Source organism: Sapajus apella, unplaced genomic scaffold (genome assembly GCF_009761245.1).
Source record: "Sapajus apella isolate SASKATOON/1434 unplaced genomic scaffold, GSC_monkey_1.0 scaffold3, whole genome shotgun sequence".
In the NCBI taxonomy this organism is placed as follows: Eukaryota; Metazoa; Chordata; class Mammalia; order Primates; family Cebidae; genus Sapajus; species Sapajus apella.
Genome location: NW_022436943.1, coordinates 43120387 through 43134022, shown reverse-complemented (window position 1 = coordinate 43134022; position 13636 = coordinate 43120387). Strand labels below are relative to the sequence as shown.

The following is a 13636-nucleotide window of genomic DNA, read 5'->3' as shown; positions in this document are numbered from 1 at the left end:
GGATGCCAATTAAGAAGACTTTGGGTTTCAGTTTTTCTGTTTGGGTGACTGGGGAAATATATTTCTGAGCTTCTAATTCTTTATGTGTGCACTGGCAGTAGTAGGAGAGCCTCCCCGGCATTGTTTGAGAGGCCAAATAACAGCATGATTGTGAAAAGCCCTTTGTAAACTGTAACATGTTTTAGGAAAAAAAAAATGGTGGTGATATTTTCCAGAGTGTTACAGAAACTTATACAACACGGACCTGCCCCTGTTTGACCTGGAAATGCTAGTTCAGTGAATGCATTAGCAACACAGCAGGAAACTTCGGCAGAGAAATCCTTTTGAAAGCAGAGACTGCATCCTCCAGAATGAACGAGAAATGGCGAACCAAACCTCACAGATTGTCCTTGAAAGATGGAAAATTAACTAGGTACTGTCGGGGGTGGGAACGCGGATGGCGGCGCTGGACGCCCCGTCTTCAGCCTCCCGACGCTTTCCTCCCCCAAAGCCATTTTAGTCAAAGGTCATGTGTGTGTCTTGTCAAAGGCCAGCTTCCAATGGAATCATTGTCCCCCGGGACAGCGGCCCCCTGACTACATCTGCATTGGAGAAATCCCAAAAGCAAACGGCCCAGTGCAAACAAGAGCAGTCCGCAGCAGCCGCCCCGGGCCCAGTTCCCAGGTCGCGGGGCTGCAGCCGAGGCCGCGTTCGCAGAGCCCGGGCCGGAGCAGGCGCCGAGCCGCCCGCAACATGACCCGCCGCGCCGATCGGGTACGGTATACGCCCCTCTCTACCCGTCCTCCATTGCTTGGGCTGCCGGGTCACAGCTGCCATTCTGTCAAGCGGAGAAACCTTGCGAAGGGCCTCCAGATTTGCCGGAAAACGGTCCCTGTTGGGCTGCGTTCCCGTGCACTCAGCTGGAGCAATTTGCAGGCGCGCAAATGGGGAGTGTAACTCAGTTCGAGTTTTCGTTGCCAGAGAATGGCTTGTAAATATCGAGTTTGTCTCTGGTTTCTGGAAAACAACTTGCAGAGAGGGACTGTGGAGGACTCTCGGTTCACCCCGGCTCCAGACTGTGCAAGCGGCGACCTTCAGCCGTACCAGCCGCGGGGCATGGCGAGCTCGGCCCTCCCGGGCTTCTTGTTGATTACCTGTGGGACGGGCTTGGCAAGAGGGACGGGGATTTTTAAAACAATATGTTTAGTAACGTCCTCTGGACTCCCACCTGCCTCCTGGAGACAGAATCATCTCCCTGACGGAGGGAGCCCCTTCCCCACCGCGTGCCTCTGTTCGCAGAGATGTTGACTGACGTGCACAATTCAGCGCAGCCAGTCTCTCTGCCCTTTGTCCTCTTCTGTTTGAACAGGCCTTTCAAATGGATCTGGCTAATTTTGGATTAGGATAGAGGGAGCCTGGGGTCGCAACTGATTAGGGTGCTTTTGATCTGGACTTGGAAATCTCCAAGGGCAAACACTGGGGAGCGTCCGCTGGGGCAGCGGGCACAGCCGGCTTTCAGGTGCGGAGCGGGGGTCAAAGGGTTCCAGTGATTGCTTCCACACTCTGGTTTTAACAAGTGAAGCACAAGCCGCTTCTCACTGATACAGGGAATGGAAACAAAAGCTGTGTGCCCAGCAGGATAGAGAGGTGACCCGATGTTGCTTATGTATTTATCACATACCCAGTTCCACAGAGCACAAGAGGTTTTCCACACTTCTGCTCGTCAGGTATTTAATGGAGCTTCCGCTTTCCCCTGCAGTGCTCACCTCTGGCTGTCACCTCAGTTTTCTGCTCCACTTCCCACCAAACTCCTTGAAAGCGTGGGTGGCATTTGCTGTCTCCCTGTCCTCACTACCCATTTGCTTCTTTACACCCAATCACCTGGCGTCTGCCCTCACCACTGAGGGCCAACCTTTCACAAGACCACTGAAGACCTCCTTGTAACAAAACCATAGAGAATTTTCAACTCCACCCCCCTCCCATGCACACATACAGTCTCTGTGTCATTTTGAACTATTGGTCCTTTCCTCTCTCTGTTTCTGACTGTCCCAGATGCTGCAATTCTATGCTTCCCTGCTTCTCTTCTGACTTGTTTTAGTTACTATTTAATACTTAAAGGGCTTCATTTCATAAATGTCAGTGTGCACCGATCTTTCTTCTTGACTCTCTTCCTGCGTCATTGTTGTCGTATCTCTCTGGATGATCTCATTCACTCCAATGGCTTCAGCCACTGCATATACACGGTGTTTCCCAAACCTAGTCTAATCATTCTCCTCAAATTCCAGTCTCCACTTTGATGTCCATGGAGCATCTTAAAATCAGCAACTTCGGACCTAGACCTGTCTTCTCCCTTCTTCTCCTAGGCCTGCTCTTACTCTCCTCTTTGCTACTACTTAAATGACATTTCCCAAGTTGTCCAAGTCGGACACAACGGAATCACCCTAGGTTACTTCTTCCCTTTCATTCATGACAGTCATCATCAAGCACTGTCTACTCTCCTTGCTGAACATAATTCATACACACCTGTGTCTCCACCTACCCTACCACTGTTGTAATTAAGGCCAGTACTCCCTCAAATTCCATTCTGGTCACGACTTTCCATTAGTCTCATTTGGGGCCAGTCCTGCCCAGCCCATATCTCCATCTTGTCTCCACACTATGTCAAATGATCTTTCTTTTCCTTTTTTACTTTTTTCTTTTTCTGAGATGGAGTCCTGCTCTGTTGCCCAGACTGGAGTGCAGTGGTGCTGTCTCGGCTCACTGCAACCTCCGCCTGCCAGGTTCAAGCAATTCTTCTGACTCAGCCTCCCAAGTAGCTGGGATTACAGGTGCCCGCCACCATGCCTGGCTAATTTTTTATTTTATTTTTTTATTTTTAGTGGAGACACGGTTTCACCATGTTGGCCTGGCTGGTTTTGAACTCTTGACCTCAAGTGATCCGCTTGCCTCAGCCTCCCAAAATGCTAGGACCATGCCCAGCCTGTGTCAAATGATATTTCTAAAATGCAATAAGATCATGCAGTTCTTTTTTGAAAAGTCTTCAGCAGATTCCCATTTTTTCCTTTCAAGAATAATTTTGGTGTATACAGGTTCTCTACAACTTGCCTTTTACCTTCATTTTCATTGTTATTTCTTACTGCTCAATCCCTCTCCACATTTTATGCACCATTTTTGTATATTTTATATACATTTTGTCCACATCATATATGAATTTAGGCATGTTAAACTATTTATTAAATAAGACTTTCTTCCTGTACTTCTGCGAGGTCTGGGTCTAACCTCTGTCTTTCCTTAGACCCAGTTGAAAGCCCGGTTCTCTTGGAAACTGCACATCATCCTCTAGAATGGGTTAGGCGGCCCCCTCTTATTTTCCCAGAGCTTCCTTTATTCCTGTGGATCAGAGCACTTACCATTCTTTATTACAACTATTTATCTGCCCACCCACACCAATCCTTAGGGATCAACTCTTTTTGTCTTAGTATCATTAGAGTTAGTGCTTAGACCCAGCTGGGATGCTCAATGAATTTTTGTGCAATTCTTGTGAGTGACTATTATGTGTAAGCATTGAGTTAGATGACAGATACACAGAAGCTTTCAGGAAATTATCATCTATAATATAATAATATGCTAAGGAATAAAGATTAAGCATGATTATCAGGAAAAACATAGTTTTCCGCTTATTTAGCAATGACAGGGTTTAGACTTTCTGGATATTTGAGAATAATGCCTCGAGTCCCTGGGTCTATCAACTCCCTCTGTAATTCACATCTCAACAGGTGGGCTTCTCCTATTGCTATTGCGTCTATCCTAATTTTCCCCAAGGAAGAGCTGCAAGAAAGGCCTTTTGCAGTTTTGCCTCTGTTGACTTTGTGACGGTAAAAGAATCCTCTTTAGGCTGGAATCTGGCATGAGACAAGGGCACTAAAGGCCTAGATAGGTGGGCTTCTAAGAGTCCATTGATAAGCTTGCCCCAGAGAAAGCATCCAGAACCTCAGTGTGGGCCAGTGGACAGGCCCTTTAAAAACTTTCGAAAGTGATGGAGAATTTGGGATGCTAGAGATAAGAAAATGCAGTTTGATTTCCTAAAGAGAGAGATATGTGTAATCTAAACCTTCAGACAGAGAGGTGAATGATGTTAAGTTTGATAGGGAGTTATTTAAACTTGAAGTTGTTCTCAAACTGTTTGAGACCAAGGTTCTTTTCAGGTATGGATGCACGCTACTCGTCTCAGAAAAAAATGCAGGATACACCACCTATTGCACTTTGTAAGAACTTTCTGTGGGTTCATTACAAGTCAACCCAGAGACTCCTTTGAGTTGTAGTGAACATCCAGTTAGGAATCTCTAATCAAAGGGATTAATTAATTCCGCAGATATTTGGGAGAGTGAAGTAGGTGGTGAGTAGTGGAACAATCATTAGTCAAATTATGCATGTTTTCTTTTTTGAGATGATCCTGGTATAATGTGTGCTAACGACCATGAACTTGGAGTCACAGGACCTGGGCTTGCATCCCTGCTCTGGCAATTGCTGCTTGTGTAATTTTCTGAGAGATGGTTTTATTATCTATTAAAAAAGGATAGCAGGTGCTGGAAGATTTAACTAAAATAAAGTATGTGAACACATCTGGAACATGGTTTTACTCAATAAACTTTAATCAGTTCACAACATTGATTTCAGGAAGGCACAGACTGTGATCTTCTTCTGGATCACAAAAGTGCACATGGGCTGGATTAATGACTTGTGGAATGCATGTATTAAAGGAGAGCTGATTCATGGATGGATTGACATGTGAATGTCTGTAGTAGCATGCATGGGATCTGTCTTCATTCCTGTTTATTCAACGTCATTGATATCTGTAAAGTCATAACACAATGCTCCCATTTGCTGATAGAAAAGGCACAAGGATTAGGAGTCCCAAAGTTACCAATAAGTTATCATCTGTTTTGACTTTTAGTTTTTGGGGTGTGTGTATACAGAGACAGATATAAAAAGTCTTATGCATGGATTCCAAAAGTCAGTTGCAAATTATTAGCTATGCGTATATGTCTATGACAGAAGGGGATGGGAAGGAGAGGGAAAGGGAAAGGGAGATTGAGAAAGGAAGAGACAGAGAGAGGAAAAGACAGAAAGTGAGAAGTGGGAGCTTTGTATAGTTAAGGTTTAGAGATTTAAATGGATGATAAAACCAGTAGTGATATGTTTCTTTTAAAATAAAGTTTTGTTTTATTAAAAGAGGTCTAGAGGCTGGGTGCAGTGGCTCATGTCTGTAATCCCAGCACTTTGGGAAACCAAGATGGGCAGATCACAAGGTCAAGAGATCAAGACCATCCTGGCCAACATGGTGAAACTCTGTCTGTACTAAAAATTCAAAAATTAGCTGGGCGTGGTGGTGCACGCCTGTAAACCCAGCTACCTGGGAGGCTGAGGCAGGAGAATTGCTTGAACCCGTGAGGAGGAGGTTGCAGTGAGCTGAGATCGTGTCACCGCACTCCAACCTGGGTGACAGAGTGAGACTTCATCTAAAAAAAAAGGGGCTTTAGAGTATAGACCATGAGACATGATAGTCATTGTACTTTGTATTGTTCAGACCATATTTAGAACTATTTTATCTAGTTCCAGGTGCTATACATTAATTTATTAGCACCTGTATTGTTTATTATTATTTGAGCACCTACTATGTGACAACCACCGTGCTAGATGTTGAAGACCACAGTGCCGAAGAAGACCTGATCTCATGGTATTTACGATGGAGCAGAGGTGTGAGATGAGGAACCAGATGATCTTAATTCAATATTATACTTGTTTTGATAGAGGAAGCTTAGGTCCCTGTGAGACCACCTGAGAAGTGATATTTAATCTAGACTTAATGGGATCAAGGTAAACATTCTATAGGAAGTAATGTCTAAATTGAGACCCAAAGGCTGAGTAGAGATGAGCAAGGTGAAGGTGGTGAAGGGAAGAGGGCTCCAAGCAGAGGTGTCAGTACCTTCGGTGGGCTGAGGGCAAGAGGGCTGTGCAAGGGACTAACGAAGGAATGCAAGAGAGGGGAGGGGATAAGAGAAGTGAGACTGGAACGGTGGCTGAGGTCAGAATGACATGACACTGTCCTTCATGAAGCTGTACTTGATCTTTACGAAAATGGGAAGTGAATGCAGGTTGTAAGCCGGGCAGTGTCACAATCGGTTTGGGTTCTTGGAGAGATCAATCTGGCTGCAGTAAAAACAGTGAGTTGGAAAGATGGCTGGTAAGAGAGGGACCACTTAGGAGGCACTGTGTCATATAAGCAAGAAAAGAGGGTGGCCCTAAGCAAGAGGGTAGCAGGGAAGAAGACAAGAGTGGATTAATTCCACTCTTATAAGGGTATGGTGCCAGACTGCAGGAATGCTGTAGGAAGGATCCGTGCAGGACATTTAACCTGCAAAAGAGAAGATTTAGAGGGTTATGATCTCTGTCTTTCCCTCTAATATGGAAGGGAGATATTCATTATGTTTGTCTTTGAGATGGCAGGGCTGGACCAAATGAATGAGAGACACAAGGAGATAAATTTCAGCTCAATACAATAAAGAATTTTCTAACAGGCATCCCAAGGCAACGAGTTCTTTATCACAGAGAAATTTAAGCAAAGTCTTGATACCAATTCTTGGAGAAGTTGGAGAAGCAGGAATATGGGTAGCCAGGCTGGAGGGCATTGATGTTTCTTCTCAACTCCAAGATTTTAAGATTCTGTGTGTAAAGTTCATATATCTGAGCTTGGCACTTAAGGTGTCCTGGGAGCCAGTCCTTTGCTGGGTGGCCACATGCCCTGGTTTCCTGGTATGGTCCTAGTGTACAGTTTCATTTCCTACAGCTATTAACAGCAGCCTTTTTCATGCTTGAAGGGGTCTTAGTTTGAACAGCATGTTTTATGACCATCCAGCCCTATGACTTGATTTTCCTGCCTTGACCCCTGACATACTGTTAGAACTCCCATGAACTACTCATACTAAACTATTTGTGACTCTCAGCGTAGACCAGGCATTTTACTGCAAGTTTGTTCACTTATGCCATTTCCTATGTCAGCAATACCCTTCCTCTCCACCTTCTATGTACCTCCTGGAAAATATACCTTTTCATTAAATCCTGATCTAAATTAAATGCTGAGTCCTTCATTAAGCATTTTTTTTTTTTTTTTTTTTTTTTTGAGACAGAGTTTCACTCTTGTTGCCCAGGCTGGAGTGCAGTGGCACGATCTTGGCTCACCACAACCTCTGTCTCCTGAGTTTAAGCGATTCTTGTGCCTCCATCTCTCGAGTAGCTGGGATTATAGGCATGCACCACCATACTGGGTTAATTATGTATTTTTAGTAGAGACGGGGTTTCACCATGTTGGTCAGGCTGGTCTTGAACTCCCAACCTCAGGTGATCCACCTACCTCCCAAAGTTCTGGGATTATAGGCATGGGCCACCATGCCTGGCCTTTTTTCTTTTTAAATTGTCTTTTTATAATGTGATAGCTTGCATTATATTACTGAATATATAATTATTTTCACACTTTTTGAGCCCTTTCCCTAAGTTACCGTCTCCTAGAGTCTCCTAGAGGTAAGATACTAAGATCTGTGAAAAATACAGTAACCCATTGGAATGAATAGTGCTTTATTTAAAGCAATAATCTTTCAGGGGAAAATTCTCATTTATTAAAAAAAGGTCATATTGTCATTATATGAGTAATGCATACATTTTGTAGAAAAAAATTCAGTAAAGGAAAGTACAAAGAAGAAACAAAAATTCTCTACAATCTCACTATATAGAGATAAGCATATAAACTCATTAGTGAGTATCCCTTCTATGTTCTTATGTGTATGTAGTCTTAAAATTGGATTTATCCATAGCCTTCTGTAACCTGCTTTTCTTTAACAGCATACCACGAATATCACCCCATGCCATTAGATATTTTTCAAAAACTAATCTTCAATGGGTGCATTGTATTCTAAATGTAGCTTCCTCATGATTTGTTTAGCAAACTCCGGCTAGATATCAGGCTATTTTCACATTTTTATGTTGCAAAAAGAACTATAATGACCATCACCCAAGACAAACATTCCGGCATCCATTTGGTCTGGGATATTTATATTTTCTAAGATGGTCAGACAATTATTGATGGAAAGAAGGATATTGAATTGCTAAGAAAGTATGAGTTTAAAAAGGGCAGACTTTGCTTTAAAAATGTCATTTTTATTTTATGTTACATATATCTATTACATATGAGATTTTTATATATGTGTATACACTTATTAGTCCTATAATTTAACGAAGGCACCTTGTCTGATTTGGAAATGTCATCAATCTGTAGGCTTGGTACAGAAGGGATCAATAACCGATAAGTAAATTTCTTGAACAAAAAATTGAGTTTGAAATCTAAAAGCTTCAGTGCCTTTGTATCAATGGGAGACATAATTTTGTTCATAAGCTAAATATAAGGGAAAGTGACATGTTTGCTCAGAAAAAAGATATTTCTGTGAAGAGAGGGGCACTGCCTAGTGCTTTGGTGTTTGGAGAAGGTATGAAGCCACAGACTTGAATCTGTATTCCAAAGCAAATTATTTATCATCTTAAAGAATCAACAAGCAGGAACGTGTCCATTGTGGAGTGGAATGTTTTTATCTGAGGAGAAGTAGGCTTTGGGACACACTCTGAACCCATTTGACCTCTTTCTAATGGAATAAACGAAAGATGTTGTTATGGATTGAATTGTATCCTCTCCCATTTCAAATGTTGAAGTCATAATCCCCAGTACCTTAGAAGGTGACCCTATTTAGAAACAGAGTCCTCAGAGAGGTATTCAAATTAAAGTAGGTCATCAGGATGAGTCCTAACCCAATATGACTGGTGTCTGTAAAAAAAAAGGAGAGATTTAGACACAGGAACACACACAGGGAAAAGATGGCCGTCTACAAGCCATGGAGTGAAGCTGCAGATTAAAACCAAACACCTTAATCTTGGACTTCTACTCTCCAGAATATGAGACGATATATTTCATTGTTTTTTTTTTTTGTTTGTTTGTTCGTTTTGTTTTGTTTTTGTTTTGGCTCACTGCAACCTCCACCTCCTAGGTTCAAGCAATTCTCCTGCCTCAGCCCCCAAGTAGCTGGGACTACAGGCATGTTCCACCACACCCAGCTAATTTTTACATTTTTAGTAGAGATGGGGTTTCACCATGTTGGCCAGGTTGGTGTCAAATTCCTGATCACAAGTGATCTGTCTGCCTTGTCCTCCAAAGTGCTGGGACAACAGGCGTGAGCCACCACACCTGACTGATACGTTTCATTGTTTGAGCCACCAGCTACTTTGTTATATGGCAGCCTGAGTTAACTAACCCAGGTTTCTTGAAAGCATAATGGCTTTAGCATGGTTTCAGCTAGTAACACTCAGCTAGTAACATTATTTCACTTTCCAGTCACCGGAGAGTTTACTTTTCATAGAAATGATCAGGACAGTGCTTTGCAGTCTCACAGCTTGCAAAGCGTTTTCATTTCTCTTATCTCCTTAACCCTGATCAAAGCATGTAAGATGGAAATTCTCATCCTCTCTGTTTTATAGACAGAAAACAAAGGTTCAGAAAGACTAAGTGAATGTTCAAGGCTGCACAGCTTGGAAGTGATAGCACTGAAATGCAAACATGGATCTTCTGATGCTAAATACGGTGCTCTTTTAATTAAAACTAGATGCCGTTCCTCTTCATGGGCATGTCAGATATTATCTTCCTTCTCTGAAGTTTGAAAAGACATAGATTGTAGCATGCTGAGCCACATTCCCCCATTTTTATAACTTTCATGAGAATGATTTTATAAGCCCTCTTGTTGGAATATATCTGAAGTCTGAAGGCACCTACTCTGCCTGTGTCATCATTATCAAATATTTACCAGGAATCCTTGGTTTAGGCCCTTGTGTTTACTTGCACAGAATATTTCTTCTCCACGTGGAAGCTTTGTTTACTGACAAAATAGGCTTTCTCAGTACACAGTTTGATTGCCCACAAATCCAACTGCAAAACTTCGGATATGTTGGATATATTTGAGTTTTTCCATCATTAATACTGTTCAGATATTAATTCAACACAGTGGCATGAGGGACGCCTACATTTTCCTGGAAGCTGCTTGACTTTAATCAGCAGGAACAAATGCAAGATTATTGTACGTTTTCCTTGGGTGACCTAAGCTTGTTCTTGGCACCTGTGAGTGCAGAGCGCTGGGTTGTCTCAGAGTGTTTCAGTGGCTTCTACACAGGGGACTTATTAGTTTTTAACCTTGGGGATAATTCCATAAGAATGCAATTCTTTTCCTCCCTGAAAGAAAAAAACATTGCTTATGTTAGGTTATCCCTGTTATGCAATAAAACCAGTGGTTCCCAGATGGTGAAACTGTAAGAGATCTATAGGTAGGGTTACCAGATTTAGCAAAAACCAACAAAACAAAAGAGACAACAACAAAATCCCAGGATGCCCCAGTTAAATTTCAGTTTCAGATAAACAATGTATACTTTTTTAGGATAAATGCATGCCCAATATTGAAAATACTAAACAAATATTGTATCTGGCAACCCTATCTATAATTTTGTGGGTGAAATATTAATGATTTTTCAATATTTTAAAAGTCTGTGAAAATTATGCGTTTACCCAAGTAAGACTCCCAAGGTTACCGACAATGTGTTAAGTTTCTTGAGTTTGGTTGGAATTTTGTTTTTTGATTTAACTTGAAAGTGCTGCTCATCTCATGCTGCAACCACGACAATTATACTACCCATTCTCTCCTCCCCTCCCCTCCCCTCCTCTCCCCTCCCCTCCCTTCCCCTCACGGTTTCAAGTGATTCTCCTGCCTCAGCCTTCCAAGTAGCTGGGATTACAGGTGCATGCCTCCATACCCAGCTAATTTTTTTAAAAAGTATTTTTGGTAGAGATGAGGTTTCACCATGTTGGCCAGGCTGGTCTTGAACTGCTGACCTCAAGTGATCCTCCCACCTTGGCCTCCCAAAATGCTGAGATTACAGGCGTGAGCCACCGTGCCCAGCCTATACTACCCATTTTTGATGACTTATATTCTAAGGGTCATGCAAAGCCCATACGTTATCTCTTGCAATCCTCAAAACCAGGGGTTGGTTAACTGTAGCCTGAAGGCCAAATATTGTCCAGCCTGTTTTTGTTGTCTGTTTTCTCCAGCATGTGTCAAAGTTTTATTTCACACTTGCAAAACAAAAGACGGTGAAAAGAAAAAGCTGGTTCACAAAAAACTGTCTTAGGAAAGGGCACTATTAGAAATGGAAATATGTAGATCTGTAAATCTCAAATTTCAGCTGCATCAGAATCACCTGGAGGCCTTGTTTAAACACCTGCTCAAAATCACATGGAAGGTTTGTTTAAACACCTGCTGCTGAGCCCCACCCTAAAGTTTCTGATCCAGTAGGTCTGGTGTGGGCAGAGAATTTACATTTTTAACTAGTCCCCAGGTAATGTTTATGTGACTGGTTTGGGATCACACTGTGAGAAAAATTGGTCTAGATTCTAAATAAAATTATTTGTTAATATATCTATGCAATTTATTTTACTGTTTATTGAATTGACAAAAAATTGTATATATTTATGAGATACATCATGACACTTTGATACATGTATACATTGTAAAATGTATACATATAAAACAAACATATCCATCACCTCACATCCTTATCATTGGTAGTGAGAACATTTAAAACCTGTCCTCTTAGCAATTTTCAAGTATATGATACATTATTATGCCTTAGTCACCATGCTGTAAATAGAGCTCCAGAACCTATTCCTCCTGGAGGAATAAGATATCTTTTCTAACTAAAACTTTGTACCCTTTGATCATCATCTTCCCATTTCTTCCTCCCACTCCTGGCCTCTGTAACCACCATCCTATTCTCTGCTTGTATAAGTTTGAATTTTTTAGATTCCACATATAAATGCAATCATGTGGTATTTGTCTTTCTGTGCCTGGCTTATTTCATTAAGGATAATGTCCTCCAGGTTCATCCATACTGTTGCAAATGACAGGCTCTCATTCTTGTTTAAGGCTGCATAGTGTTCCATTGTGTATATATACCACATTTTCTTTATCAGTTCATCTATTGATGAACATGTAAGTTGAATCCATCTTTTGGCTATTGTTAATAATGCTGCAATAAACATAGAAGTGCAGATATCTCTTCAACGTGCTAATTTCATTTCCTTTGTATATACACCTGGCAATGGGCTTGCTAGATCATAAGGCAGTTCTATTTTTAATTGTTTGAGAAGTCCCTACACCGTTTTCCTTAATGGTTGCATTGATTTACAATTCCACAAATAGCGCACAAGGGTTTCCTTTTCTTCACACCCTCACCAACACTTGTTATCTTTCATGTTTTTGATAGTAGCTATTCTGACAGGTGTGATATTTTATTGTGGTTTTGCTTTGCATTTCTCTGATGATCGATAATGTTGAGCACCTTTCCTATACCTGTTGGCCTTTTGCATATCTTCTTTTGAGAAATATCTATTCAGGTCCTTCATCCATTATTTTTTATTTTACTCTAAGTTCTGGGATACATGTGCAGAACATGCATGTTTGTTAAATAGGTATACATGTGCCATGGTGGTTTGCTGCGCCTATCAAACTGTCATCTAGGTTTTAAGCCCCATATGTGTTAGGTATTTGTCCTAATGCTCTCCTTCCCTTTGCACCCCACCTCCCCGACAGGCCCCGATGTGTGAAGTTCTCCTCCGCATGTCCATGTGTCCATGTGTTCTCATTGTTCAACTCCCACTTATGAATGAGAACATGCGGTGTTTGATTTTTCTGTTCCTGTGTTAGTTTGCTGAGGATGATGGTTTCCAGCTTCATCTTTAAATCAGGTGGTTTTCTTGCTATTGTATATTCTGGATCTTAGCCCCTTATCGGATGTATGGCTACGAATATTTTCTGTGAATATTTTCGTAGGTTGTCCTCTAACTCTGTTGATGGCTTCCTTTGTTGTGCAGCTGCCTTCTGTTTGTGTAAATAAAATGTTAATGGAACGTATCCACCTCATTTATTTCCATACAGTTCGTGACCACTTTAACGCTACAACAGCAAGTTGAGTTGTTATGACAGAGATTGCTGTACGGCACATAAGATCTAAAATATTTTTCTGGCCCTTTACAGAAACCTTGCCTACAACTGCTCGAAACTGTCTTTGAAGCAGTACTGTTATTCTCATTTTTATAATGTAATAAATGGAAACCTGAAGAGGATAGGTAACTTGAGAAAGGTTTCACGGTTCTTAGAATTCAAACCAAGATCTGTTTGAATTCCAAAGCTTCTGCTCAGAAGCTGACCCCAGAGGGGCTGTTTGTTTGTTACCTTTGTCCTAAATTGATAAACAATGGGGAAACTGATTTGTGACTTCCTGTTAAATACTGCCCTTCTCAAAGACAAGACAGACGGTCTAGTGCAGCGGCAAAGTTCTCAGGCTCTGGGGCTGCACTGCTTACATCCCAGCTCCCCCAGTTCATCTCTCTGTATTTCAGCTTCTACCCCTACAAATTACAGATAATGATAGTAACTATTTGCATGATTGTTGCCAGGTTTAAATGAGATCATGTCTGAAAAGAAATTACAAGAGCACTTGACATGTGGTCCACAAG

At 41.7% G+C, this 13636-nt stretch overlaps 1 protein-coding gene across 4 annotated transcripts in view; it reads left to right on the top strand.

Annotated features, from left to right (window-relative positions):
- Positions 1-432: 432 nt before the first annotated feature.
- ENPP2 (ectonucleotide pyrophosphatase/phosphodiesterase 2) overlaps positions 433-13636 on the top strand; it is a 118896-nt gene continuing 105692 nt past the window's right edge. For all 4 annotated transcript variants that reach the window (XM_032252592.1, XM_032252585.1, XM_032252583.1 and 1 more), the window contains exon 1: positions 433-753. In XM_032252592.1, coding sequence (XP_032108483.1) covers positions 733-753 — 21 coding nt within the window. In that variant the 5' untranslated portion in view covers positions 433-732. The remainder of the gene's footprint in view (positions 754-13636) is intronic.